At 46.8% G+C, this 27,539-nt stretch overlaps 1 protein-coding gene and 1 long non-coding RNA gene across 2 annotated transcripts in view; both read right to left on the reverse strand.

Moving 5' to 3' along the window:
* DUSP10 (dual specificity phosphatase 10) overlaps positions 1-25,746 on the reverse strand; it is a 38,375-nt gene extending 12,629 nt beyond the window's left edge. Inside the window, exons 1-2 of the mRNA XM_032872964.1 lie at positions 25,630-25,746; positions 22,539-23,392 (exon numbers count right to left, since the gene is read on the reverse strand). Coding sequence (XP_032728855.1) covers positions 22,539-23,349 — 811 coding nt within the window. The 5' untranslated portion in view covers positions 23,350-23,392; positions 25,630-25,746. The remainder of the gene's footprint in view (positions 1-22,538; positions 23,393-25,629) is intronic.
* Positions 19,202-21,026, reverse strand: LOC116876664. The gene is made up of 3 exons (XR_004384438.1): positions 20,427-21,026; positions 19,945-19,979; positions 19,202-19,359 (listed from the first exon to the last, which is right to left on the reverse strand). It is a non-coding gene; the product is annotated as an uncharacterized LOC116876664 (long non-coding RNA).
* Positions 25,747-27,539: the final 1,793 nt, after the last annotated feature.

Below are 27,539 nucleotides of genomic sequence, written 5' to 3' on the forward strand. Positions count from 1 at the left end.
AATACATGCATAAATAGTTATTTCAAAAAAGTAAACAGAATCAGAAAGATCCATGATTTTAGGAACCATGATTTTAAAAAGTTGAAAATGAAGCTCTGATTGTAGCCTTTCCAAGGAATGCTGATGCTGGCACGTTTCTGTCCAAATTCCAAAGATGCTGTCTCTGTCCCCACCACTCCACACACCTCCCAGCTCAGAAGTTGCCTTCCTGGGCATCCAATCGCCCTCACTGATGAACAGGTCAGAACAGTGCCCAGATTCCCTCTTCAGCCTTGCGCGGGAGCTCCAGCGCACTAAAAAAGCACTTTCTCGGGTCACCTGGGTGACTCAGTGGGTTAAAGCCTCTGCCTTAGGCTCAGGTCATGATCTTAGGGTCCTGGGATCGAGCCCCGAATCGGGCTCTCTGCTCATCAGGAAGCCTGCTTCCCCCTCTCTCTCTGCCTGCCTCTCTGCCTGCTTGTGATCTCTGTCAAATAAATAAAATTAAAATCTTTAAAAAAAAAAAAAAAGCACTTTCTCCCACGAAGGGAGGTGCATTTCTAATGGGCCCCCCCAATACCATCCCAACTTTGAGGCTTTCATGGGTAACCAGGGTTCAGGATTCCCCAAGTGTAATTCCTGCGTGTCCAGGGAGCACAAGCTGGATGGCTGGAGAGGATTCTTCACCAGGATGTAAACACAGCCTGTTTCTTTAAATCTGTGACCTCATGTATTTACATTAGAACAGAAAGCACTGCCAGAAGCAACAGCTGATGACAGTCATGTAATTTTCCACAAAGACAACAATCAAACAGCTTCATGTTATTTTAATGAGCAGATGACTTTTCTGTGAGTGGGATTTGAACTGTAAGATTTCAGAGTTCCCACAGACCCAGGAACCCCCTCAGGTTCTTGCAGGACTCACTTGGCCCCCCTTCAGTTTGCTCCCTCTGCCCTCCTCCCTCTCCATGCCCCCCCCCCACCGTCTCTCTCAGAAACCCTACCGAGAATAAGGGAAGAAAACAAGAGGGGAGATTCTACCTGGAACATGTATGATGCTTGGCCTGCCAATGAATCCGCAGATGATTTCTGAAACCCATTTTTAAAGAGTGCAGGGTAGGGATGGGAAAAAAGAGATCAGGCCCCTTCTCCTCCCCAGGCCTCATAGTGAGGCCCTGTTAATGCAGAAAACCCCATCTTGATACCCACTCTCCCCATTCTGTCAGAAAGATTTCAAGAAGAACCACCTAGAAGGCAGGGGTGAGCATCATTGACTCCGGGGAGTCTGATCCTCTGGCTGAGAGCCTGGGACAATCCCGCCCTCACCCTACGGCCTGGCCTGGAATGGGCAGAGCGGCCATCCCTGGTGGGTCCAGTTGTCCCTTGCAGCCTCCCTCTCCATCCAAAGACCCACTTGTGGAATCTCATTCTCGCGGGGAATCTACCTGCCTCTAGAGCAAGCTCCCCTGCCCCACTACCAAAAATGCCAGCGAAAGAGAGATGTCACTGTTTTCTCTTCACAACAGGGCTTTGGGACTCAATCGAGTGAATGGCTTTCAAGTGAACGGTGTGTGGAGAGAAAAGAAGGGAGGACCCGGACCGGAGGAAGTTCCAGCCCCAGGTCCCTGGAAAACTGCAAGTTTGGATTTCCCTTTCATTCCTCCAGCCTTCCACCTCTAAACTGTCCCAGAGTCTCAGCATAGACCAACCAGCTCCCAGGGACAAAGGCGCACCAGAAACACTCTGCTCGAGAGTCTCTGAGTTCTCTTAGACACACCGGAGATATCTATAGATGTTTCCCCTTTATAATCTCTCCCATCTAAGAATGAGCCCTCCCAAACTTTTTGGGATTTGAATGACCTGCTGAAGTTGTCCCCTCCCTCTCTCCACCCCTCTCCCTCCCCACAGGTCAGAGTCCAAAGGGAGGAGATGGATGATAAACATATAAACACACAAAGAGAAAGGTAATGATTAATTATGATAAGGGACAGGAGGTGCCCTTCAGTTCCTGCGAGCTGGAAGAGGAACTAATTAGATGGGTTTCAGGGAGAGCCTCCCTGGGGATGAGAAGGGACTGGCTGGTTTGGGAAAGGGGTAGAGGGCAGAGAGAACCACACTCTTCCCAAGGGCAGGACACTCCTATGCCTGTGGTGACTCAAGGGAGTCAGTCCCATGTTTGAAGCCTAATGAGCAGGGAGGGGGAGGGAGTGACCAGCAGAGTTAAAAAAAAAAAAAAAACCTCTGCAGAGGGCCTCTCAGGGACATTAAGCAGTGAGGAGGATTTTATTCTAAGTTCAGCAAGCAGGAAGCTCTTGAATGTTCAGAAGTCCATAATAGGGGATTATTATGTGTTTGAAAAGAAAAGGGGATCAAGAGAGAAGGGGGGAAATTAATTTACCAGATGGTGTGATTTAACTCTACTCCAAAACCTGGGCATAAATCACACCCTTTCTTTCCCCAAATAACAACTTTTGTTCCTATAGGGACTGAACTGTGTCCCCCACTCCATGCCAAATTTGCATATTGAAGCCTGACACCCCCCACCCCAGCTCCAAAATGTAGTGGTATTGGGAGATGGGGGCCTTTGAGGGATCATTAGGTTTAGATGAGGACATGGGGTGGGGTCCTCATAAGAAGAGACAGAGAGCTTGGTGACTGTCTGTCCACCATCAGGGACACAGCAAGAAGGTGACCACCTACAAACTGGGAAGAGGACATTCTCTAGAACCTGACCATTCCAGCCCCCAGATCTCAGACTTCCAGCCTCCAGAACTGGGAGAAAATAAACTTCTGTTGTTTAAGTGACCCAGTCTACGGTATTTTGCAGATTAATACCGTACCACTTTTCATCAGCACCATAGCTGACTTGTCAAAAATACAAATTATAATTCCTACTTTCCAAGAACCACACCCAAGCTTATGAAATACCTGAGAATCTGGCCCCTGGGAACCGAACCATGTCAGTACCATATCTTAAAATCAAGCCAGAGATGTTCCAAGTCAGGATGAGGATACTGCCTATAGGACCAGCATGGCCATCAGAAGCAAGTCCATGGAACCCTCCAGAATCTTAGCTCCATGAGCCGCCTGCAAGTGGAAGAGCCTACTCCATTCCCAAAGACACCTACATCATTCGTTATACACTCCTTGTGGTTCAGCATTGACCATGTTGTCCCCGCAACACCTCTCTGGGCTGAAGAACATTTTTGTTGGACAATTTCTGTGTATTTAGGAAGCTACTCTCTACCACAGTAGGGCTCCACCTTCTCTGTTCGCTAAAAACCTCAATACCGGTTAATCCATCAAGGCGGATTAAGGGAGGGGGAAAAAATCCATGAGATCATACTGGAAGGCTGCAGAGGGAAGAATGTTAATAGGAGGAGAGTGTTATAAAACACAAAGCCATATTTTTCCCAAGAGCTCAACCAGATACTCTCCATTATTATTTAATTCTCTGAAGAGAGGGAAAACATTCTTTGCTTTTCAGTGCAGAAGTTTAAATAATGAAGCATTGCTAAAAAAACAAACCAAGGAAAGCCCAGTGAAGCTATTCATTAAACAACCCCAGTGTACAAAAAGGAGCATATGGCTGCTAACAGTCCAGCTCCCCGAGGACCGACATTTGTCTTAGACCCCAAATTAAACACATCACAACTTCACAGCAAAAGTATGTTTTCCAATGGGATTTAAGTAGAGTCCAATTAAATAAATCTCTAGAAATATCAGGAGCAAAGCCTCAAGGGAGAGCATATTTCTACTGTGAAACATTCTCATTGGAAATTACATTCACAAAAGGTCATCTAGAAACATCCATGGCAAGAGAAGGGGAGGAGAGGCAGGAAGCAAGGCAAAGGGACACACACGAAGCCCGGGACAACAATCCTCAGTGCATCTTCCTTCACCTGCTTTGAATGAAAGCCCCATGTCCAAACAAACAGCTTTTAAGACGCTGTTTTTTAAATATGCCCTGGAGGTCAAAGGCTGTAGCTTAGGGAATTCAGGAAGTGGAAGGGGAAAAGATCAAGTGTCAACATCAAAATCCGAATTGTTTTACAGAACCCATGTTTTCAGTTCACGAAAAGCATAGCAACAAGTTCCTCAAGTCACCAAGCTGAATTCTATATTTGGCAAGAATAACAAAGCAAGCCTGAGCACTTAACGATCAACGGCCAGAGAGAGCAGGCGTGAGCTCCCCACACAGCAGATGGCACCCAGCCTGCCAGTGGCCCACCGTCAGACCCCGGAGGGAGGGCTGAGCTCAGAAGGGCGGGGCCCAAAGCAGGGGGAGGCCTCAGGGCACAGCGAGAGACAGGAGGTCACACGAGATTAAAAGCTAGCAGGTCTAGGTCCACTTTGTGGACCACCTCCTGAAATTAAGGGGAAACTCACTAAGAGACCAGTGCATCTCTGAGGAGGGGGCTGGGACGATATACCATGGTCATGGACTTGAGTTGAGGCTAAGTGGAGGGCCAACCAAGTCGTGGTCAGTTCAACCTGGGACATGTGCAGTGAAAAGCTGGCTTGAGATGCTCCCCACATCTTGCACTGTCACACGGCCCGGCCACATCCCCTTGAAGGCCACGCCAATGCCCCACATTGCTCGGGGTGACAGAAGTCCCAACGGGCCAGCACTTGAAACACAAGATCAAGGGATCCTGGGTTCTGAGTGCTGCCACTTCTATGAAATCAGGAGTTTCTCCAAATTGGGATTCTGCGCTCCCAATGCTAGCACTCAGTAACTTAACACAGCTTCGCTAAACCGGCTCTGGGTGCAAGAATGAGGGAGAAGCGGTCTTTCAGTGCTGAGGCCTGGGTGGTCAGCCTCCTGCTCCAGGGGCCCAAGCACTTGCTGCTCTCTCTTCCTGGCACTGTCTCCTCCTCGCTCATCACGTGTGTGGTTCAGACCTAGGATCAGACGCAGTCTCCTCCCGAAAGTCTGCCCAACACCCAGTCTATAGCAAACCCGCTCTCGTCACTCCTTCGTTTTGTATCATCAAGTCTCAGAGTTTATTGTCTTTAGGGTGGTTACCACAATCGGAAATTACTTGTCATTTCTTCACTTGTGTATTGTGATTATTCAACTGGTGAGCCCCACCCCCCCACCGCCCTCCCAACCCCACCCAAGAATGTCCATATGCTGTTTGTCTTTGGGGAAATGGAGCCCAGCAATTGACTGTGCTGAGGCCTGAGCTTTCTCCAGGACGTTCTAGCAGTGGGATCTTGGCCAGGCTGCTTAACCCTCTTGTACTCTAGTTTCCTCATTTGTAAAATGGGACAAATAAGAGTGCCAATGGGCAACAAGAGTTATTGCAAGAATTGAGTGAGCTAATGCTGGTAGTTATTAACAGAAATTATAAAGGTATTTACTGTCTGGCACCCAGAGTAATACCCCATTTGTACAGGGGCTCATGAAGTATTTCTAGATTATGTGACCTTTGGAATAAGATGGGGAAAGTCCAGTTAGTTGACAAACACCTATTATGCGTGGTTCAGCATAATGTTAGGGACTTGAGAGATTAAAAAAAAATTTATATACATATATGTATATATTCATATATTCTCTGAGGATAAATCTAATGAGACAGAAGGAAGGATGAAGGTACATTGGAGGAAGCTTAACAAAGGACTGGCAGAAATCTTTAAAGAACTTACCAAGGGGGCACCTGGGTGGCACAGTCAGTTAAGCATGTGCCTTTAGCTCAAGTCATGATCCCAGAGTCCTGGGATCGAGCTCCACGTTGGGCTCCTGGCTCCGGGGGGCTGGTGGGTGGGGGGTTCTGCTTCTTCCTCTCCCTCTGCCCTTCCCCCTGCTCGTGCTCTCTCTCTCCCTCAAATAAATAAATAAAATCTTTTTTAAAAATTTTTAAATGAGGGCGCCTGGGTTGCTCAGTGGGTTAAGCCGCTGCCTTTGGCTCAGGTCATGATCCCAAGGTCCTGGGATCAAGCTCCGCATCGGGCTCTCTACTCGGCGGGGAGCCTGCTTCCCCCTCTCTCTCTGCCTGCCTCTCTGCCTGCTTGTGATCTGTGTCTGTCAAATAAATAAAATCTTTAAAAAAATTTTTTTTTATAATTTTTTTTTATTAAAAAGAAAAAAAAAGAACCGTCCAACTGTGACTCATGGAAGGCAGGTGCAGCGCCGGACAGGTGAAGTCACTACAAGGACACAGAGATCCTGGCACTCTGCGACTGGGAAGGAGGGCCAGCAAGGCTCCCGGAGAAGTGGTGCGGGAGGACCCGGACCTGCATGTGACAAGTAGCTCTGACTTGGGAGGGCTGCAGCTGGAGACAGTGTGCACCCAGTGGCTTCCAATGCTTTCTTCCCTCCCCAGACCTCCCCCTTGGACATTCTAGATGAGTGTTGAGAAGGGGAGATGGATGGAAAGCAGCCATGAGGGAGAAAAAAAAAAAGGCCCTGGAGGGCACACCCAGCCTGAGAGATCTCAGGGACCGTTGAGGGGGTGGCAGTTCAGTTCTACACACATTTATGAAGCACTCAGTATGAGCTGGGGGGCCCGGGACTGAGTGTACAAATCCCAACGAGCTCTGGTTCAGCCTCTCTGAGCTCACTGACGTCCCCTCTGGGCACGGTGAGCAGGAACAGACAGACGATTCAGGGACAAGGTCTTCACCACGCGGGAGACTGTTTCTTCTGCCTCCCATTGAAGGGACACAATGCGGGATCTAAAAATCAGGCATTCTGGGTTCCTCTCATCCCTCTCATTAGCCCTGCTCCTTTGGGCAAGTTACTTAATCTTAAGGTCAGCTTAGAGCATGATCACATCTTCAGAACTTTTTCTTCAAACACGAGCTTCCTCTTCCCTAAAAAAGGGCTGTGACAACCCTCGCTCTCTCACAGGAGTAACATTATGTCTGCTCATGTCTCTGTAACATCGTTACATGTTACTCTGTTCCACTGTTCATGTTTCTGTAGCAACGCTTCTGTAACATTACAGTCTGCACATAGGCAGACAAGGGGCCTCGGGAACTCTGGTCCTCTGGAAGGGGAGAGGCTCAGGGCTCGGGGTGAGAACAGAATGCCTCTGTACCCCTTTAGTTGTTTCCGATGATCCAACTTCCCTCTTAGAAACTGGGACTGACTGACATTCCACAGTCACTGACAGTGGCAGGGAGAGCTGCTCAAGGGTTTACAGTCCCCTACCTTGAAAGTGACCAGCTCTGAAGAGCAAGCCTCCCATAGGGATAGAATGACGAGCACCCAGGGCTGGCCCAAGATGGAGAGAAATCAAGTCATCTTGGGTATTTCAAAAGACCTCTGTACCACTAGAACCCTTTTGGTTTTATTCCTAGCTTTCACTGGTAAAGGAATTTTCCCTCGTAATCACCATAGAGTTTAAGTTTGTCTTTTCTTAGAAACGTGCCTTCGAGGGCCACCCCAAGATGCCCTTGCAGGACTCCACTTTCTAGGAGTGGTGACTTAAGAGGCCTTGCAGGACAAGGGCCAGGCCTGAGTGGGAACAGAAGGGCAATAGTTAGTAGAACCACAGGCAAGAGACAGTGTCTATTTTAAGCAAGGAAGGAGAAACCAAACAAAAATAAATCAATAAAGCACACAGGATCATGGTTTAAAAATGCAAACGAAAGCCTCCAAAGAAAAGACAACAATTGATTTGAACACAGTGTTTATGAGATGTAATGGAACCACAAAAGTATGGTTCTAGAGGCGCCTGGGTGGCTCAGTCAGTTAAGTGTCTGCCTTCAGCTCAGGTCATGATCCTGGAGTCCCGGGATAGAGCCCCACACTGGGCTCCCTGCTCCGCAGGGAGTCTGCTTCTCCCTCTACCCCTCACCCTGCTTGTGCGCTCTCTCTCTCTCTCAATCTCAAATAAATAAATAAAATCTTAACAATAAAAAAAAAGTATGGTTTTAGCAATGAAAACTATTAAAAAATAACCTACAAAAATACTCCTTACCCACAGCATCACCTTTTATCAGTTTCCTATAAGGAACTCCATCCCAAATATTTAAGAATCTCTGGCATGAATGAGGTGCTGGCATGTCATCTCTGTATGCCACCACCATCACGTAGTGCTGTCTGCAGAATGAAGACACAGAGCAAACCCTAAGGGTTGCAGGCCAGGAGCTACAGGCTGTGGTGGCGTCAGAGACTTCCCCATCTCCAGGCTGAGCCTAGTGGTCAAAAGCACTGACTGGTGGTTAATGACTCAAAGGCTGAGTCATTTTACACGTCTAGAATGGAACTAGCCATTGTCGCCCATGATATGGGGTTAGGGAAACAAGCAAGTCCTTCATTTTCCCAATCACCGTTCCCCTAAAATATATATCCAGATGAAAGGTGTGTTCTCCTGTAAGGCTGTAGTACAATCCTGACCCTAACAACACGGAGTCAGCACAGACTCCACAAGCGAAGGCCACAGTCCCCAACAAACTGTCCTCACTTTAGATGCCAATGCCAAGTTCAGGAGTCCCAGGCCATCCACGCTTCTGACCAGCGGGCTAAAATTCTGGGATTCCCACACCCCCTAAGTTCGGATAATTCACTACAATGACTCTTAAATTCAGGAAAATGTACTTACTCTTAGAGTTTTATTACAAAGGATACAAATCAGAACCAGGCAAATGAGGAGACCAAGAGAGGGAGGTCTCAGAAGGTCCTAAACACAGTTTCCATGCCCCAAGGACCCCCATCACCCTCCCAGCACATCAACGTATTCAATAATCAGGAAGCTGAGCTGAGCTCTCATGTTCAGAGTTTTTACTGGGGTTTCATCACACAGGCATGGTTGAGTGAACCATTTGGTCATGTGACTGAACTCAATATCCAGCCCTTCTTTCCAGGAGGAGGTCTGGATAATAGCGAAGCCCCCATCCTCTAATCACATTGTTTGTCTTCCTCTGATGGCCCACCCTTATTCTGAAACATCTCATTAGCCTAAACTCTCTGGTTAGCCTAAGCTATCTCATTAGCATAAGCTTGGGTGTGATTAGACGTTATGACCCAGGAACCAAGGACAAAAGCCGGACAAATTCTCTATCATACAGTTCAGCAGTGGGGAAGGGTGCGAGCTCCAGAGTCAGATGGCTCCGAATCTGGCTTTCTGCTGTGTGACTTTGGGCAATTTACCAAACTTCTCTCAGCTTCAGTGTCCTCATCTAAAAAGTAGATCCGGATAATACTACTGTTATTACTATATATAGATCAGCACCATGTAACAAATTTTTTTTTCTAGTAGCTGCATTTATAAAAGTAAAAAGCAACTGATAAAATTAACATTAATAATATATTTTACTTACCTCAACATGCCCCCAATAGTATCATTTCAACATGCAATCAATGTTAAAACATTTCTTTTTTTTTTTAGAGAGAGATGGAGAGAGAGAGGTAGGAGAGGGGCAGAGGGAGAGGGAGAGAGACAACTTTAAGCAAACTCCATGGGCACAGAGCCCAACATAGGACTCAATCTCACAACCCTGAGATCATGACCCTGAGCCAAAATTAAGAGTCAGACACTTACCAAGTGAGCCACCCAGGCACACCCATGTTAAAACAATTATCAATGAAATATATTACATTCTTCTTTTACACAAAGTCTTTAAAATCTAGCATGTATTTTACAAATGTGACATGTTTCCGTTCAGACTAGCCCCATTTCAAAGGCTCAGGTGCCCCCTGTGAGTCCTGGCTACCACACTGGATAGCATAGATAGAGATCATTGGAGAGCTTAGATAGAGGGCTGTTATTTCCACTAAATGGGTTGGAGCTCAGTGCTGTACCATCCCTGTTTAAAAATGTGAACTGAAATATGTATGTGCACAGAGGCAGTGGCAAATGACTAAAACCCACACCGCGCTATGTCAGTCAGCTCCACAGAATGTAAAATAGCCCCCCTCTTCTCAGGAAAAGAACCACTTCAACTTGGATTAGAGAGGCTCTTGGATAGTTAATCCACAGCATGCTTTTTTACTCCCATGCTTCCACATCTCCCTGACATAGATTTCAAACTGGCAAAATCAAGGGACAGCAGGCAATGGCTTTCAATGGGAAAAGATGCCCCAAAGAGCAGCAAGTAAGTAGCTGTGAATGGCTGGGGGAGAGGGGGAGGGGAGAGGGTGGGAGAAAACCAGAGGGAGGAGTTTAGGCTCCCTGACTCACTAAGGAGCCCCTCCTCACGGCCCCCTCCACCTCCCAGAGTCACTGCCCAGCCACCAGCTAGTATACCAAACCAGTCACCCACCCTGCACTCCCTGGAAAAAGTTCTGCACTATAAATTCAGAAAAATATCACTAGTAGGGGACAGATTTCAAGGTAATTATTTAGGCAGCTTTGTAGGATCTGATTCTCAGGTCCCAGAACATTCTCAAAGGTTCTTTTTTTTTTTTTTTTTTTTTTTTTTGAAACTTTGCAGATATTAATATGGAAGTGCTGTCTCTTTTAATGGTGGTGCCCCACATTCGGCTGTGGGTCCCAACTTTTGCAAGGAAGAGCTGCCCAACACCCTGACATTCATCTAATTCATTCAATTCTCACTGGAGTTGGGGTGGGGGGAGTGCCAGCCACCCTCAAGGTAAGAATAAAGAGATCCACCTAATAAGGGCAGACAAATGCATTTTTACATAATATGCAAGATTAATTATAATAAATGCAATCCAATTCACATACCTTATCAAGGAAGACAAGCTAATTATCTGTCGGAGAATTAGCTCCTATTTAAAGGGCATTTTACCTCAATTTGGCAAAAAGAACTAATGGGAATTGTCTCCCATCTGATGTATTCCTTTGACTGCATTTGCTTAAACACTCAGAAGACTTCAACACTGCCCTAAAACCCCAGGGTTTAAGGAGGGAAGGGGGGAACCCAGAAACACATATTAGTCAGCATCTCACAAAGTCCAAATCTTTCTGCTGTTATTGTAATGATGTCCCTTCTGGAGTATCTTATCAGCAGCATGAAACTGGGGGTGACTCATATTTACAAAACGAGGGGGTGTTGACCCTGCTAGACCGTCCACTTCCACAATGGCTTCTGTTTCTTAATAGTGCTGAGTGGTATCTCCACACTTCCTCACTCTGCCCACCAAAGCAGAAGCCCAAGATGCACCAACACATGTTTTATTCAGGGATGTGTGCTGCACACACAGCTGAGATGCCTGTGGAGACCTACGCTTGAGAACAAAGACTTCCCTAAAAATTAGTAACTTTCCTGGGTAGTTGGTTCTTGTATTCTGGAGAGAAAGGCAGGAATGCACAATATAAAGCCAAGGTAGCTGGCCCTACCCTCTATTCCTCAAGGTGGGGGTAGGGGTGAGGGTGGGGAGGGTGGTGAGGAAGATTCCAGAAGGGACTCCCTCAAGAGGCTTCTCTTATAAAATCAAAAACTTGGAAATAATCTTAATGTCATTAACAGGAAGATTCATTAAGTAAAATGTGAGGAACCCACAAAATAAGACATGTCATAACATTTAAAGAAAATCTGCTGGTGATGAGGGAAGCAAAACTACATGCAATGTAAAGTGAAAATGAATTTCAGTTTCCATATGAGAAACTCTGCAAATTATGCACATATATGGGTAAAGAATGAAGAGAATATGTAAAAATGAAACCAGGCCAGGCAGGGGGATGAGTGTATCATCTGTTTTCTCCTTTCTAAAATTTTCTTGATATTCCAACAATGGGTATGTAATTGAGTCTTTGCTGAGACTTAATTTTATAAGATTTCCACACAGAGAAATAGTCTATAATTTTCCAGTATGGCACTGATTCAGAAAAAAGTACGGATGTACTTAGCTATCCACACCACTGGGTTTTTCCCAACCTTTAAACCCGAATCTAGCAAGCATCAAGGAGTTGTTTCTATTTATATTGTACCAGGGGCAATGTCGATTCATTTTTCTGAATTAGATCACTCAGGTATCCCCTGGACATAAATAGACAATGATGAATTATTCTTGTGGCTCTTTCAGATTATAATTATGGGACATTTTTAATAAATGCTAGTAGTTATGTGTCTGGCATTGTTCAAAGCATTTATGCAGGTGTTATCTCATTTAATCCTCAATTAATTCCACAAGGAAAGTATCCTTATCCTCCCCATTTCATGGATAAGAAAAACGAGGTACACCAAATTTAGTGCACTCAAGTTCATGCTTCTAATAAGCAGCAAACTCAGAATTCAAACTCAGCAGTCTGGCTCTAGAATGTGTGGTTAACCTCCCTGCTATACTTGGTGTGCTGGGAGAGATTTAAATTCTGAAGAAGAGTGATGACAAACACAAATCCGCAAACCACTTCATTGAGAAATCACATACTAAGCTCACTACAGAGAAAGAGGGAATAAAAACGTGGAGCGATCCGGCCAAACATGTGGACCCCTTAGAGTCTCTTATTGGATAACAATTCAGACACAAACCGAAGGATTACACTCCCACTGGGGTTAAAACAAAAATTCTTGAACCAAGAGTAAGGAAATGTGAATCCTGTGCTAGTTCTGCTATCCGCTACTTCGATGCTTTTGGGTAAGTCATCAGTGTCCACATCTGTAAAATGGGACTGTTGGAACACATACTCAATAATTCTGCTGCTTCTGGCCCAGGTTCCCAGGGGTCTGTTCTGCTAGCCTTCAAGGGTGTCAGTTAGGCTTTTTCTAGGGTCCATCCCTGCCACGCGCCCTGATGATCTGAGCTGTACGTGCAGGCTTAGGCTATAGAAGGGAAGAAGAAAAATAAGAAAGGAAAAGAAAGCAGAAGAGAAAAATAATAAAAAGTAAATAGTTTAAGATCTCTGTTCACTTATCCCAGAGAATTGATTCTCTCAAAGGATAATGATAACCCTATTAGAAATTCCTTCCTCACACAATTTGGGTGGGTGGGGGGGGGATCTATAGTTAACATTATTATCACATGAACAGAATGGATGATGACTACAAAGCAATCACACGTCTTTGAGTATCGGAGTCTGAGGGAGGTCATCACATATCATCTCACACCATACATCATATCACATATTCCATCATACTTTCTTAGTCTAACTTTGTACCTATCTTTTTTCTGGCTCATGTAATTCCCCCTCTAGAAAGTAAATACATTAATATGTGCAGAAGGAACATCATCCCCATATCCACAGGCTACTAGGAGAATGCATTCAAAGTTTCTCTTATATTGAAAATGTACCCAGCAGAAGCGTTAACTGTGCTGGGCCCAGGTTCCAACAGCTGAATGACCTTGGACATTAGCTAATGACAATAGCCTGAACCTCTTGGAGTCTCAGTCACTCCCGTATAAGCTAGAGCGTTATCATGAGATATAAAGCTTTGAGCACCGAGTCTGGTATATATAATAAACATTTCGTAAATGTTAGAGATAATTACTGCAGTCTTCAAAGTTTCTTTATTCAATCTGTTACTCCGTAAAAGCCTCTGCCATCACCGAAGTTTGAAGTTGCCAAAAGCTGAGATATAATTCAGAGCGAGGTCACAGGGAAGACTGCTCTTCTCTGAGGACACAGAGTGGGCCAATTTTCTAAGCAGTGGCATTCCCAGTGGAGGGTAAACAAGAAAACGGAGGGGATGGGGGAAATAATATAACTTAGGACACCTCAGAGATAAAGCACACTTACAACAACCGTAAGAAACGAGATCTAGAGCTCACTTATTTATGAATAAGCATGCAACCAGCTTGGAAGGAACTTGGGCCTCAACATCCTAAGAACTGGGGTTCCATTCTCATTCACCAACTCACTGGTTAATAACATGGAAGAAAATATTGGATCTGTTCCTCAAATTCTGCATCCGTGAAACCAGAGATCTACAACCTCTTTCACAAAGCTGCACTGAGAACAAAATAAGACACAGATTATGACAGTCCGATGCCCAACTTCCCAAACTATCTGGAAAATAATTTTTTTTTAATTTCAGGGATGACAGGTTGGCCAGACCCAGAGTAGTTATGTGTGATTAAATGGTGTTCTGCTGTCAGATGAAAATATCACTTCATGAGAACCATAAAACCCTTCTTATAAAGTCTTATCATAAAAATGTGCTATTTTCGTAAGACTAGAAATATAAGACCCAAGAAAATGCCCCCTAGCCCTTCATGGAAGCCCCCCTTAGAAGTCTGTGTCTAGACTTAACTATTTTAAAAGGGAAGCAGACGATCCAATAGCTAATGACAGTAACTCACTGTCTTGAACATTAGAACCCAGGACCAGGTCCAGGACCTAGAAGGCCCTGCCACCCGAGGAGCTCCGCCATCGTCACCCTGTTCTGTTCCCGCTACTCCACTGCCTCTCCCCTTACCCCCTCCCCCACCTGGTCTTCTTGCCACTTGGCCAGCAGCAATAGCTGGCAACGTTTAGCCCGGGGGTTGTGGACCTTGGGGCCGTGATTCAAACTATATGGGATGAGTCCTTCCACAGAACTATAAAGGAAACTGGAGAGTGACGCCCTGCCAAAAGCAGTGACTGCCTTGTCACCTGCAGACACCAGCTAAGATCGGCTGAGCTCCTGGTACAACCTGAGAGGCTTATGCGCCGCAAAGGGGACACCAGCCAGGGAAAACCCCTGGGTCAGGCATTTTTATCTATGTCTCTCGTTGAGAAACCGGGCAACAGATGCCCAACAGGAGTCCCATCTGGAAGGCGAGACAAAGAAACTGAAACCCTCTGGTGGAGCCCTCAGAAAGTTTGGCCTTGTTTTGTTTTCCATGAAACTCGAGTCTTAGAAGGCAGAAAAAAGACAATGAGGTCTTCACTGAAAGTAAAACCTTAAAGGCAATACAAATAATTTGAGGAATCCACAAACCCTTTACTCCCTGTTAGTGGTCTTCCACTTTGCCAGAAGCAGGGCCTGGGGTAATGTCCTTTATCTTCTATGAAAGTACTGGGCTACAGGGCTCATTTCCTGACCCAAGAGCAGAAGCTCCAGGTTCCCTTTCCTTCCCATTACACATGAAAAAGGGGTCTTGCTGGGGTAGAGGAGTGGAGATGTGTGTGTGTGTGTGTGTGTGTGTGTGTGTGTGTGTAATATATATATATGTGTATATACACATATATATATATCCCCACACCTTTAAGTAATAACAGAGAAACAGACACAAGCTAGGAAGAAAAAGGATGCTACTATCTTCCTCTTGGCTGATGGATGAAAACATCTCAGAGTCAGACTTCATAATTAGAAAATACATGTCAACGTCAACATAAAATGTGTATTTCTAAATGTGTGGTAAAATTCATGTTTTGATTCACACTCATCATTTTCTCTTCCCTCCAATTTTTCCGAATTAGTAAGGGTTATACAGTATGAGTGTAGTAGAGTATAGAGTATATGGAAATGCAGCCAGTAAAACTTTGCCCAAGAGGGACCCGCATGGTTCAGGGGAAATAACGCAGGCTTTGAGATGACAGACTTGTGTTTTTATCCCAGCCCTGTCTCCTAGAGTAGTTTTTAACTGTACTTGCAAACTTCTTTTTTTTTCTCTTTTTCCTGAGCAGGCTAAAACCTTGTCTTTGAAATATCATTTACAATGCTTAGCATGCCTTCTTTTCAAAAAAATAATCATTTCTCTTTGGGTCAAGTCTTTGGGAATAAATTCTATTGGCCCATGAAGATGTGCTTAGGAAAAAAACAGACTTTATCTTGCAAGAGACAAAGAAAGGAATGCCAAATGTCTCACAAAGACGTACTTCCCAGGAGAATGACAGCCCTGAAGACGAACTCCTCCCTGAATAAGGTTGTGTAGGACAAGAGGATGAAGAATACAAACAGGTACATGGTCTTCAAGGTAGAAAGATCTGGAATACGGCCTGGTCTGGGAATTCTCTGACCGAAGCATTAAGATTATAAGGGTTCTGGGGGCAGGGTCCCAAGTCTGAAAACGAGTGCCCAGCATGCAGAAGGCATTTAGTAGTATTTGCTGAACAAATGAATGAGCCTTCTCCACGCACAGGCTGTCCCTCCGTGGAGACCAACATACCGAAAAGTCCCTAGAACCCAAGATTCTTTGGCACAAGGGTGCACTTTGATATGTGTGTTCCAGCTCGTTATTAAACCACTAAGTTCCCCAGAAGACAAGTTTAAATCTATGTTAATATTTGTCCTGTATTTCCAGGACCCAGGCAAATATCAGGACCATGAGTTGCTGCTTTCAAAAGAGCTTAGACTTGGGTCCCTATAGTTCTGGACTGAAATCTCAAAATTCAGCAAAAAGGGTATCAATACTAAAAATTATTAATTAAGTATATTATTTCATATTTGTATGCTCACATTAGATACAGTTATCATTAGATAATCACACACACACACACAAACACACACACACACACACACACACACACACACAAAATCAACCTGGCAAGACCTATTTTAGCACTAAGGACCCAGGCTCTAAAATTAATCATGCATGTGACCTTGGGCAAGTTAAATCTCTCTAGGCCCATTTCAGTAACTGCATAATGAAAAAACAGGACTAGATCAATGGTATTCAAACTTTGCTGCATGTCAGAATCACCGGGGAAGCTCTTAAAATTCTTGATGCACAGGCTGTACCCCCAGACCAATTTAATCAGACTGTCCAGAGGTGGGAACTGGGCACTGTAGGTTTTAAATCACCCCAGGGGATTCCAGTGGGCAGCCTGCAGGGACAACTTTGGGACTAGGGGGCCTCTCAAGTTCCTTCTTATTCTAAAAACTGGGATGCTTGAGTTCAAAGAATGTGAGAGGACCTCCTCTGGGATCAGAATTTCCATCCCTAGTACACAGTGTATCCTTGTCTATCTACTTGAAGTCAATTGCCTAGGTTCTGCAAACTGACCCATTTTTATGCCCAAACTGCTCCCCCAGGCTGGGGCAGGGAGCCTGGCTGCGGCCAACACCGAGTCTTAGGAAGCAGGGCTGGCTTGGCTTCTGGTCAAAGGCCCATCCTTAGCCTCTGAGGGTACGTGCACCGCAGGCTGTACAGAGAGTTTCTTTGCTCCCGTGATTTTGTCAACCCTCCCTGCCCTTACCCTCCTTTTTCTAATCTAAAATCATTATCTACTACCGCCAGGAAAGAAGTTTATCGAACTCGTCCTTGACAAGCCAGATGGTTAACTTAACTGATCTGAATTGGCAAGGACAAGTGGTTGATATTAACATGCTCCCATAGTACTATGATTGGAATACCTTGCCATCTTCTCCTCTGACCAACGTCTAACGTAAGAGGATCTGAAAGGGCACAAGAGTAGTGGAACAGGGCCCAGTGCCGGCTTTACTGAGAGCTATTTATGTGCCTAGGTACCTGATTTCCGTTGTCTCAGTCCATCCTGTGATGTGGGAATTATCCCTCTTTTACAGTGGAGAAAGAAGTGGGGCTTTGGGAGGTGACCTGAGCTCCCTAAGGACACCTACAGTTGGTCAATAGAAAAGCCTAGATTTGAACTCAAGAGTAAATGGGCTAAATCCCACTTTGCTGAGCACACAGTGATAGAGCAAGGACAGGGATGAGGGAGAAAGCTCACTTACATCTTTCCACTTACATTCTAATTAGGAGGCAGGATAGTATATCCAAAAGCTCAGAGTACAGGCCACTGTGAACCAGTTCAGAGAAAAGGACTGCGTCACACTTACAGAACAAGCAGGCCTTCTCACGGTTCCCTCCTTTTTCCTTTACACGCCATATCATCACAACTCAAAGCTTTGAGAACTTTTGAAAATGAAGCACACTTCCCCCTCCTTCTACCTACCCTTTTATAGTCAGACTACAATCCTTATTCCAAAAATAAATCGGCCTGATGAGAGGCCAGAAAAAGCGAAGCTTAATAGTTTTCCACTTTCATTATTGACTTATGGGACACTAGTTGGACAGACTTATTATCATCACATTTTTTACAAATTTCCCCTACAAATAAATAATTCTAGGATATGCCCAAATAACTCTGGCATCTTGGCTCAACATGTTTTTATAATTACTTGGCACTCCAACCGTATGCTACTTAAATCAGGGAACAGTCAACAAGTTATTTTTAGGCCATAGCAACACACACACACACACACTCTCCATTATACCTAACTTGTCACTTATACTCCTTTGGAAGGGGAGCCCTGATTGTCTTTATACTGATGCCATCATTTCTGTTCAACCAATGGTAATAACAGTATGAAGCTTCAGTTAGGGAGCATTCACCATGTATGAAAACTGGTCTGGGCCCTCTGTACACATGACTTCTTTCAACTCCTAGACTAACACTGTAACATAGCTGCTGTTACATCCTCTTTTATAAAGGAGGAAATTAAGGAAGTAAGGGATGAAGCAATTTGCCCAGGAGTTCATGGCTAGTAAGAAGGGACCAAGGCTAGAATCAGACAGACTAGATCCAAAATCCTGCCTGAATTTCCCCACCATTTGTGACAAGGCGAATGTCTGGCATGTTTGGATGTTAAGCAGGGGCTCAGAATAACAACACTAAGTCTGTGCCTACAGGAGGTATGTCTTTATTTCACGTATCTTTTAAAAAGCTCTCGACATCCAGAGAGACAAGAGGAAGACTGTTGTTCCCCCAGGACAAACAACGCAGAAAAAGACTATTTTCCTGGGGTCTCTGATTACTGAGCATAGCCTTTCACACTTGGTCATCAAACTCAGTACCGCCTGTAAGTGTTACTTCAGAATCGTTCGTGATTATGGAAGAATGTGTACTCTGCGTGGTTCATCCCTCAGGAATTATGATGGAAGGTTTTATAGTCTACAAATTGAACTCCCTGTGTTATCGTATCTTCCCTACGGATCAGCCTCCTGAAGAGATTGTCTCTCCTCCCCTGCTCCCCACTGAACACTGCTGGTGCAGCACCAGGTCCGTGGGGGGACTGGGTCTGTCGGTCAGTCTTTGTTTCCTGACAGCACAGAGCAAGTACAGGCATGGGCCTGACATATCCACGTGGAAGGGAGAGCTACAGCCCCCCGAGGAGGCACCCAGAGCCCTACCACTCCGAGGGAGAGAGGCTTCTCCACAGACCCAAGAGCTAGCTAGTCAAGGTGAAAATTTAAGTTTGAAAAAGTGGGCGTAAGACACTGAAGTATTCAGGAGTGAAAATGTTGTCTGCACTGTACTATACAATAGCTGCAGCCTTATTAATTCTAGAGCAGTAACTTTAAACCTGAAACATATCTGGCTATATTAATATGTTGCGGGTACTATAAAATATTTCAACAACCGAAAAAGGAAGAGAAAGTCAATAGGGCAATTATGAACAACAGTTTAATCTGTGTGGTAGGTATACGGTGCTCTTTATCCCCTTTCTTATTTTTCTGCATATTTGAAAATTCTTATAATAAAAGTTTTAAAGGCACAGAGGTCTTTAAGGAGGAGGCAGGTGGCAGTAGATTATCCTTTCCAACACAGGTAAACGATCATTTTCCTGAATCCAGCTTTCCTGAAAAGGAAGGGTACCTTATAAACATCAAAACAAAGATGGTGGCTCTCCTTCTGGGAGGTCCAAAACCATCTAGCCTTCTTACTCAGTTTGGTTAAAAATCATACTGAAAATCAACTTGGGGTAAAACAGACTGTAATTCTCTCAAAGATTTTGCAAATCCCTAAATATTTATGCATTTGGATCATTTTCACCAGAAGGAGTAGAAGCACTGGTCTGATGTCATTTATTCTTCAGGAGATGAGAATAAAACATGGATTAGACACAGGTCACAACAGGGAGGGGACTGTAAATTAGAACAGTAACTTAATCCCAGGGGCTTCTGCGCCTCTGATCAGTTTCTTCCCAACCTGACACAGCATTACTAAAATGGTAACTGAGCAGCCGCTCTACTTGACAGGCAGTACCAAAAATGGAGAACATGGCATTGAAACAGGGGGACAGAAAACTTGGACAGGGAGGGTAGCAACCACTGTTTACAAGTTTACAAACATAAACCAGAGAATCATTTGGGCCAGCCATAAATTACCCAAGATTGTACTGAAATCTCTCAAAATAAATTAATGAGGCCTTCAAAGTTTCTACCTTTCATTCTAACTACCTTCACCACCATAGTTTCCCTGCAAAAAAAATCACTCATTCCAAAATGGTACCGCTACCACTTCACTAAAATAAAATCTTGCATCACCTAGGGAGGGGATTAGTAAAACAAACCTCTGCAGAGAAGCCAGACCAGAATGGTCTGCTTGACCTACTCAAGTACTTGGGAGAGGTTGCTGCCCATGTCTTCTGAGAGATGCCCACCCCATTCTTCACTTCCACGGTGCTATGGTATTAACCTTTGGTATACCCGAATGAAAGGGTAGCTATGGGTATCGTAATTACGATCACTCTCCTTTCTTTCCCATCTTGGTCTCAATTTTAAGCCATTCCCCCCAAAGAGACCAACATAATAATGATGACAATAATAAATAAATTAAATTAACAACCCTTTTGCTCCTAAACTATTTTCAATCAAATTCCCAGATATTTGAAGGAAAAGCACCCAAAACTACAAATAATCCAACCTCTACCACCAGCGCGTCTTCCAGGTCGACCGCCGCTGTGTCTCACCAACCCGAAAATGACGAGCCCTCACCGTGGCCGCCTGGGGTGCCCAGTGGTGAGGTCAGCAGCATGTCCGGCCCCGCCCCACTGAGGCAATCTTAACTTCACTGACACTGAGGAGCAAGCCCAGGCTGCCCGGACTCTCAGCTACATCGACGGGGAAAGAACCCCACTTTCTTTGGTAGCACCGGGGAGGTTCACTTCCAAGCAATTGACAGGCCACCCCTAAACACAATAATGTCCACTGCAAACAAGAGGGTAAGATCTCCAATTCCGCCTAATCATCCGCATGTTCAAATCCAGAGTCACCTTAATTTGTATTGTTCGAGGTCTGTCCTCAAATCACATAGACACAAAAGGTCTGCTTTTTCCTATCATCGACACTACATGAGCAAAGAGATGACCCACAAGACCACTGGCTACCCCTCTCTTTGTTCCCCAAGATAAACTATTACAAATGAGAAATTTGTGGACTGTATTTTCTCATCCAAAAATGACAAAACAAGCCAAGATCACGGTGAGAGAACACTAGCTGTGTAGGCCAACTGGGAATAACTCAAAGTCAACTGAACAAGAATAGAAAACAATAAAATACAGAGCTACACAGAGGAAATCTGAATGTGTCTGTAACCCTAAGAAAATTCATCAACCACAACAAAAATGCCTGGGCCCTGCTGAAATTCTCTGGATATGACCTCCATTATGTTCTCCTTCCTACCAGAGCCTACCAACCCTAAGAAAAGTTATGACTTTGTGGCAGTTGAGCCCAATGACAGCAAGCTCAAGAAGAGCTGGAGGGGATGGGATGGGGGTCGCGGGGGGTGGGGGATTTGTCAAAGTAATTCAGAACCATATTTCCAAGAATGCTACTTAACAAAAGGCAGAGTGCATGATCGAGAAGACAAGAAGGAGAGTGGCAGAGCTGTAACACAAAGATGAAATAACTGACTTACTCATCCCAATGGCCTATTGCATTTAAATATGCCAGGTGTTCAAAAGAACAGAGCAGTACCTCTGGTCAACACACTTCAGGAGACTTGGTAGTGATGTGGCCCAGAAACTGTGTACCTTAGCTCAAAACACAAGAGAAGAAAAGAGAGAAGATGACCATCTCTCAGTGCCCTCAAAGGACAGAAGACACCAAAAAAGAAAGAGTGGTGTGTAGTGCCCCAAATTACAACATCTGAGGGCAAAGAGCAGCGAGTCAGATAGACAAAAGATGAAGCTCCCCTGCTATGTTAGGCAACACTGTGTGAAAGAAGCTCAGAAAACAGTGGGTAATTATTTCTTCCTGCCCAGGCTCAGCAACACTGACATCAGAGTTATTCTGCATTCAGTGTAAGGGGCCAAGTGACCGACCACCCCATCTTGGAAGGAGCCATGATGCCAATGGTTGTCAGATGAGGCCAGAAAGAACAAAGGGTTGAGGAATATTTCATAAAAATGTCTCTGTCCCCTTGGAGCTTTGGCAGAAGAATGGATGTCATTGGTACACTTACGCTTTGGTGCTGGGGGGCTAGAGGGTGCTTACAGGAAAGACCTCTGCCCTTCTTGAAGGTCACTTTATAAACCATAGAAAAGCCAAGCTAATCAGAGGTGAGAAAGAAGATTTCCTATAAAAAGCACTGGTACCTGAAGGTTTACTGATAGTTCACCATAGCTTCTGCTTCCTCTGGTCCATCAACTTTGGTTAAATCTGAGAGACAGTAACTTTCCAACTGGTTATTGACTGGAATAGAGCTACCAGACCAGCTATGACTTGAGATACAATCTGGTGGTACACAGCCCCACTAAAAGGGGAGAGAACAGTCTCAGAGAGGTGAAATGCTCGCGCAGTACAACTGAGAAGCTGCGTGGAGGCTAGAACCTGGGTCTTCCGGCTTCTGGTTCCATGCGACTGGTTTTTCTCACTACAGCAAAACAGTTAAGAGCAAAGAAGGGAAGACAAGAAGAAGGAAGTCTATTTTGGTCTCACGTAGCCATGGTAAGGAGAATCCTGACACTTCTAAGACAAACCCAAAGTGAACCCAGACTAACCAGGACTGTGCTTGGGAGGGGGACAGGGGTATTACCTTTCAACACCAGAGGTTCTTTGCCTTCTCTCTTCAGGGACTCGAGGACTATGTGAAGTGGCTGGGAGGGCATCACTCGGCTCGGCTCATTGGTATTCTCATCATAAACTATAATTTCTTTGGAAAAGATCCTCTTGAAAGAGTCCTTGCCTTCCCTACAGGAAATCAAGTCTAAGACCGTGATCTTGCCCTGCTGCAGTCTCCGCCGGCTGATCTTATCGGCACAGTTAATGTGGACAGCTCCTTGGATGTGACTCTTGTTGTACTCCATGAAGGGCCTGCAGTCAATGATGACAGGGCCCTGGCTCGGCAGGTGACTCTTGCTGCATTTGGTCATCTTCTTCGCCAAGTCATTGGGATAGATTATTTTGATGCTGGCTAGCTGCTTGGGGGTCCCTGACACGGGGCTGCCCACCCCACCTGATGGACTTAGAGAGCCTGCATTCTCATTGTTGTTGACCATCTGGTTGGCAGGGCAGGTAGTAGAGGTTCCGATGGCGGTGGTGGCGGTGCCGGCAGCGATGGCTTGGGTTTGGGCCTGATTGTCCTTGTCGTAGGTTGCCACAGTGCAGCAGCTGGCACTGCTGCATCCACAATTCAGGGAGCGGGCAGAGCCGCTGGATGAGGGCATATACGTCAGATTCGCAGCCTTGAGGGATACGACGGTGGTGGCAATGACAGGAGGGTGGCTGTTACTGCCTGGGGAGGCAGAGCCAAGGTAGCTAGAGTCTAAACAAAGGTTGAGATCCTGAGGTCGGACGGGCCTAGACAGTGCCACTACTACCCTGTCGTCTAAAGGAGACGGAGGCATGAGGAGGCTGAAAACTGGCAATTGAAGAAGAACTCAAGACAGTCTGTAAAGAAGGGGAGGGGGAAAGAAAGAATAAAGTCACGTGACACAAAAGGCAGTCTGATCCAAACCCTAGGAAAGGCCTGTGCATCCCTCTGAGTGAAGTTGTCCTAAGGGCCCTTTATCATGCCACTCTCCAAGCCCGAAACTCATTTTTAGAGATTCGAAGACGATGTCAACCTGAGGGCCCCCACCTATTTGGTGACTAAGTCTTAGGTTCCACGTACAGTCTACACAAATGTTGATGAACAACCTCTCATGGACCTACATCGAAGTTCAGCCTCGGAGAAAGTACAAGCACAGAGAATCAGAAAAGCCGAAGACAGAAGGGAAGGCTCTTAAGAGGCATCTATTCCGGGCCTCATCTCCTGGGCAGAAGCATAGTGCAACCATATGAGAAAGACCCATTTGTCCCCCCTTGCATACTTTCCGTTTAAGTCCTTCACCCACTGCAAAGGCGAGGGAATGACCATGAGCGCTGGCACGGCTCACCGAAATATAAAGCAGCTAAATATACATCAGGGGCGGATGGCAACTTTCTGCAAATCAGAATGAAAGTATCCCCCAAGTGAATCTCTTTAACTAGGAGCTATTCTTGCTTTGCATCCCTTTGAAAAGCACAACACAGTCATATTAAAACCTCCCATGTTTCCTGTTAGTCTCTTATAAATTAATCTGCATTTCCCCTTTTGTTACAAACGAACTGTCCTGAAACAAAGACTCAGGTCAAGAAGCCAGGTCTGGTAACCCCCCAACCCTGGCAGATCCATCACCCTTTGCTCCTCTGCTGCCCACCTCAATCCCCCTCTCCCCCGCCCACACTTCTGCCTTTAAGAAAAGGACCACTTTGACTGCCCATTCCCAGTTCCCTAGTGGCACAGACTATGTATGCATCCCAGAGCTTCTCTCAATGGGAGGGAGGGAGCCACTGTGTATAATATTTCAATCCCACACAGAAAGATCCCTGCCCTTTGAAGAGGATGAGTTCCATAGAAAGGACTTCCCCTGTTAAAGGGGGCCGTGAGGTGTTGCCCACTGGGTCCACCTCCTGTCACCTGAGAGGACGCCTGCAAAGGAATACAGTTCCTTCCTTCCCATAGGCACAGGGGCACTCTACAACCCGACCCTACAGGCTCTTCTTCTATTACACATACTCAGAGAAAAGAAACCAAACCCCATGCAAGAGTCCTCACCTAAACGAACTTTAAGAGATGTCTGGGAAAATGTAATCTATCATCCGTCTACACACGACCGTCACCATTCTCTGACACAGAGCCAAAGTGTCACAGGCAGAATCCACACACACGCGCACACTCATACACTCAGAGACACGCACCCGACACGTCCACAGATCCCCACCGACTCACGTTTCTCTCACCCACCTTTGGATGGGAGAGAAGGATTCACCCCTTCCCTCCCCGCCCCTCCTCCCTCCCTCCCTTGCGTAGTATTTTTTTGAAGAGCAAGTACTATTCCAGAAGCTATAACTGTTTCCCAGCTGGACCAAGCGGTGAAAGTCTTTGCTATTGTGTTATCAGGTAGGGTACGTCCCGGGATCAACAGCCCATTTCCTCTGCGAGGGACGCATAAGCGCGTTCGCGGAGACACAGGCTGGGACCCCCCACCTCCACACGGAGTGCGCGGCTGGCTCTCGCGCTCTCGCTCGCGCTCTCTCTCTCTCTCTCTCTCTCTCACACACACACACACACACACACACACACACACACACACACACACACTCCCCGAGTGTATAGAGATCTGCATCCCTGCAGCAGAGGGTCGGGCGTATATGTTGCCCGTGAAAGCATCCAGACTGCCCAGGAAACCTCCCAGAGAAACACTATGCTATCCCCTCTCCCTTGCTAGTCGTCCTTCTACCTCTAGGCAGGGGCTGGAAAGAAAATTAAGTCGTTAGAGAATACTACTTCCCCACTTCTGGGCGCTTATCCCCCTTCGCAACACAGCGCACTAACAAGCCCCTGGCATTTCAAACTGCCGCAAAGCATCCCAACAAACCTCATTTTTTTTCTTCTCCCCAAATCCAAGTAGACTGCAGGGAGAGTAAACGCACTGGGTAGCGTGAGCCATCAGCCGGAACCCTATAACCTCACCTGCTGTGGCTCCCCCGTGAGCATCGCATCTCTCACACACACACACACACACACACACTCACTCACACTCACACTCTCACCGCCTTACACTCCCGGGCTCTCAGGAGTAACCGCGGTGACTTCCACTTACTTCATAAGTAAGTGTAGCCCTCCACCATCTGGCACTCCGCTTCAGCTAAGGATTCGCCCATTCAGCCCCCATTCACTTGGCTTCATTGATCTCCAGCAGCAACATAGTTACTTTCTCTTTTGCTACACTGTAAATGTAAGATCCCGAGGGGGCGGGCCGGCTGCCGACCGACGGCACGTTGGGCCAATAGAAATCCGGAGAAAGCTGACCGCTACCTCACAGCGGCCCGCCGCCAATGGACAGCCTGTGGGGAGGAGCCGGGGGCGTGGCCTCGTCTCTTTAAGGAGGGTTTATCCGACGCCGCTTCGGGTCCCCAGTGTTACAACACGGGCGGTGATGTCATTGGCAACCAATCAAAAACTTAAAAGGGCCAGCCGGGGCCCGCGCGGAGCAGCTGCTCTCTATTTACATGTAAACCGAACGGGCTGGATGCAGTTAACCCTTTCTGGGGCTAAAGTGTCAATGGGCCAAGCTCGCCGCTCCGGCTTAAAACTGGCTCAGTCCCTTTGCCCGGACCCCGCTGAGTCCCCCTAGCCCGGGGGCAGATCGCGCTTTCTTTTTCCTTCTTACTTGGGACGGAAGATCAAAGTGTCGAAGTAACTTTCTAAAGGCAAGAAACAAGAACGATCGCCGTCCCCAGTGGGGAAACCGGGTTCTCCGAGTCGCTCGAGGTATTTTCACAAACCCTAACCCAAGATTCATAGACGTCGCCGAGCCTCCTGCGGTAGGACCGACGTGACCGCGCAGCCAGGGGCGTCGCTTCTGCACCTGCCCGCGAGCACCCGCCACGCGCTGGGGCCCGGGACCCGGGCGCAGCTGGGGAGTCGGCAGGCGGGACCCGGAAAGCGAGGCCCGTCCAGCCAAGCTGCGCCCGGTGTCTTCGGGCCGCCCCGCTCGGCTCCGCGCCGCGGGGAAGCGTCGGCCGCCCGCCCGCAGATGTCGCTGCCCCTCCGGCTGCCCTACTGCTACCCGACGCGGCCGTGGCGCGGCGCCCTCGGGCTCGCTTGCATCTGCGCCCCGGTCACGCCCCCGCTGTCCCCCGCTGTCCCCCACCCGCTTCCCGGGGCTCGGCCGGGAGCACCGAGGCGGCGCTGTGGAGGGCTGCTCAGAGGCGGCTCCAGAATCCGCGGGGAGCGAGCCCACTAGTCCCGGCGTCGCGGTGCTCGCCATGCGCTCGCCACACCCCCGCGGCCGCGTCTCCAGCGTGCGGTGCAGGGTCCCCGCGCCCGGCCTTCCGCCCGCCTTCCCCGCGCCCTAGCCAGCCGCCCCGCCACCCCGAAAGGCCCCAGGCGAGCCGAGGACAGCCAGCCCGGCGTTTCTGGAACACCGCCGCGGGCGGAAAAGGAGCTGGAGCTGAGTGTAAATAGCCAGATCCAGTGCAGCCAGCGGAGCGTCGAGGAGGCGACACCCACCCCTGGGTTTTCCAAACTTTTTTTTTTTTTTTGCCGCCCGCGGGGTGGCCAGCAGAGGCACCCATCCAGAGGCAAAGAGTGGGGGGCAAGGCAGGCTGGCTTGCGCCTGGGCACGAAAATATCAGGGAAACTGCCAGGAAAGTTGTGATGGGGTACGCAAAGGAGTGGAGATGACAAGATGAACTGCGGAAAGCCAGCATCAGAGAACCGTAAAGAAATAGAGCTTTTCCTTTTCCCTTTCCTGTCTCAGAGAGACAGAAGCGAAGGAGTTTAATAATGACAATGGAATACATTACATTAGGAGCACTAGAATATTTGGCTATGAGTTTTCTCTCTTACTAGATTGAAGGTGTTTGGAGACATACTTAAGGCTCCAGGCCTATTAAGTAAACTAAGTGGCAGCAACATATTCATATAATTCATTTAAGTGCAGATCTGAAATCAGAAGTTGCCAAAGGATGGCCCACTACACACTCAAGGAGCTGCTAAAGAGAAATG

This window comes from Lontra canadensis, unplaced genomic scaffold (assembly GCF_010015895.1).
Source record: "Lontra canadensis isolate GAN:19392208 unplaced genomic scaffold, GSC_riverotter_1.0 scaffold46, whole genome shotgun sequence".
NCBI lineage: Eukaryota > Metazoa > Chordata > Mammalia > Carnivora > Mustelidae > Lontra > Lontra canadensis.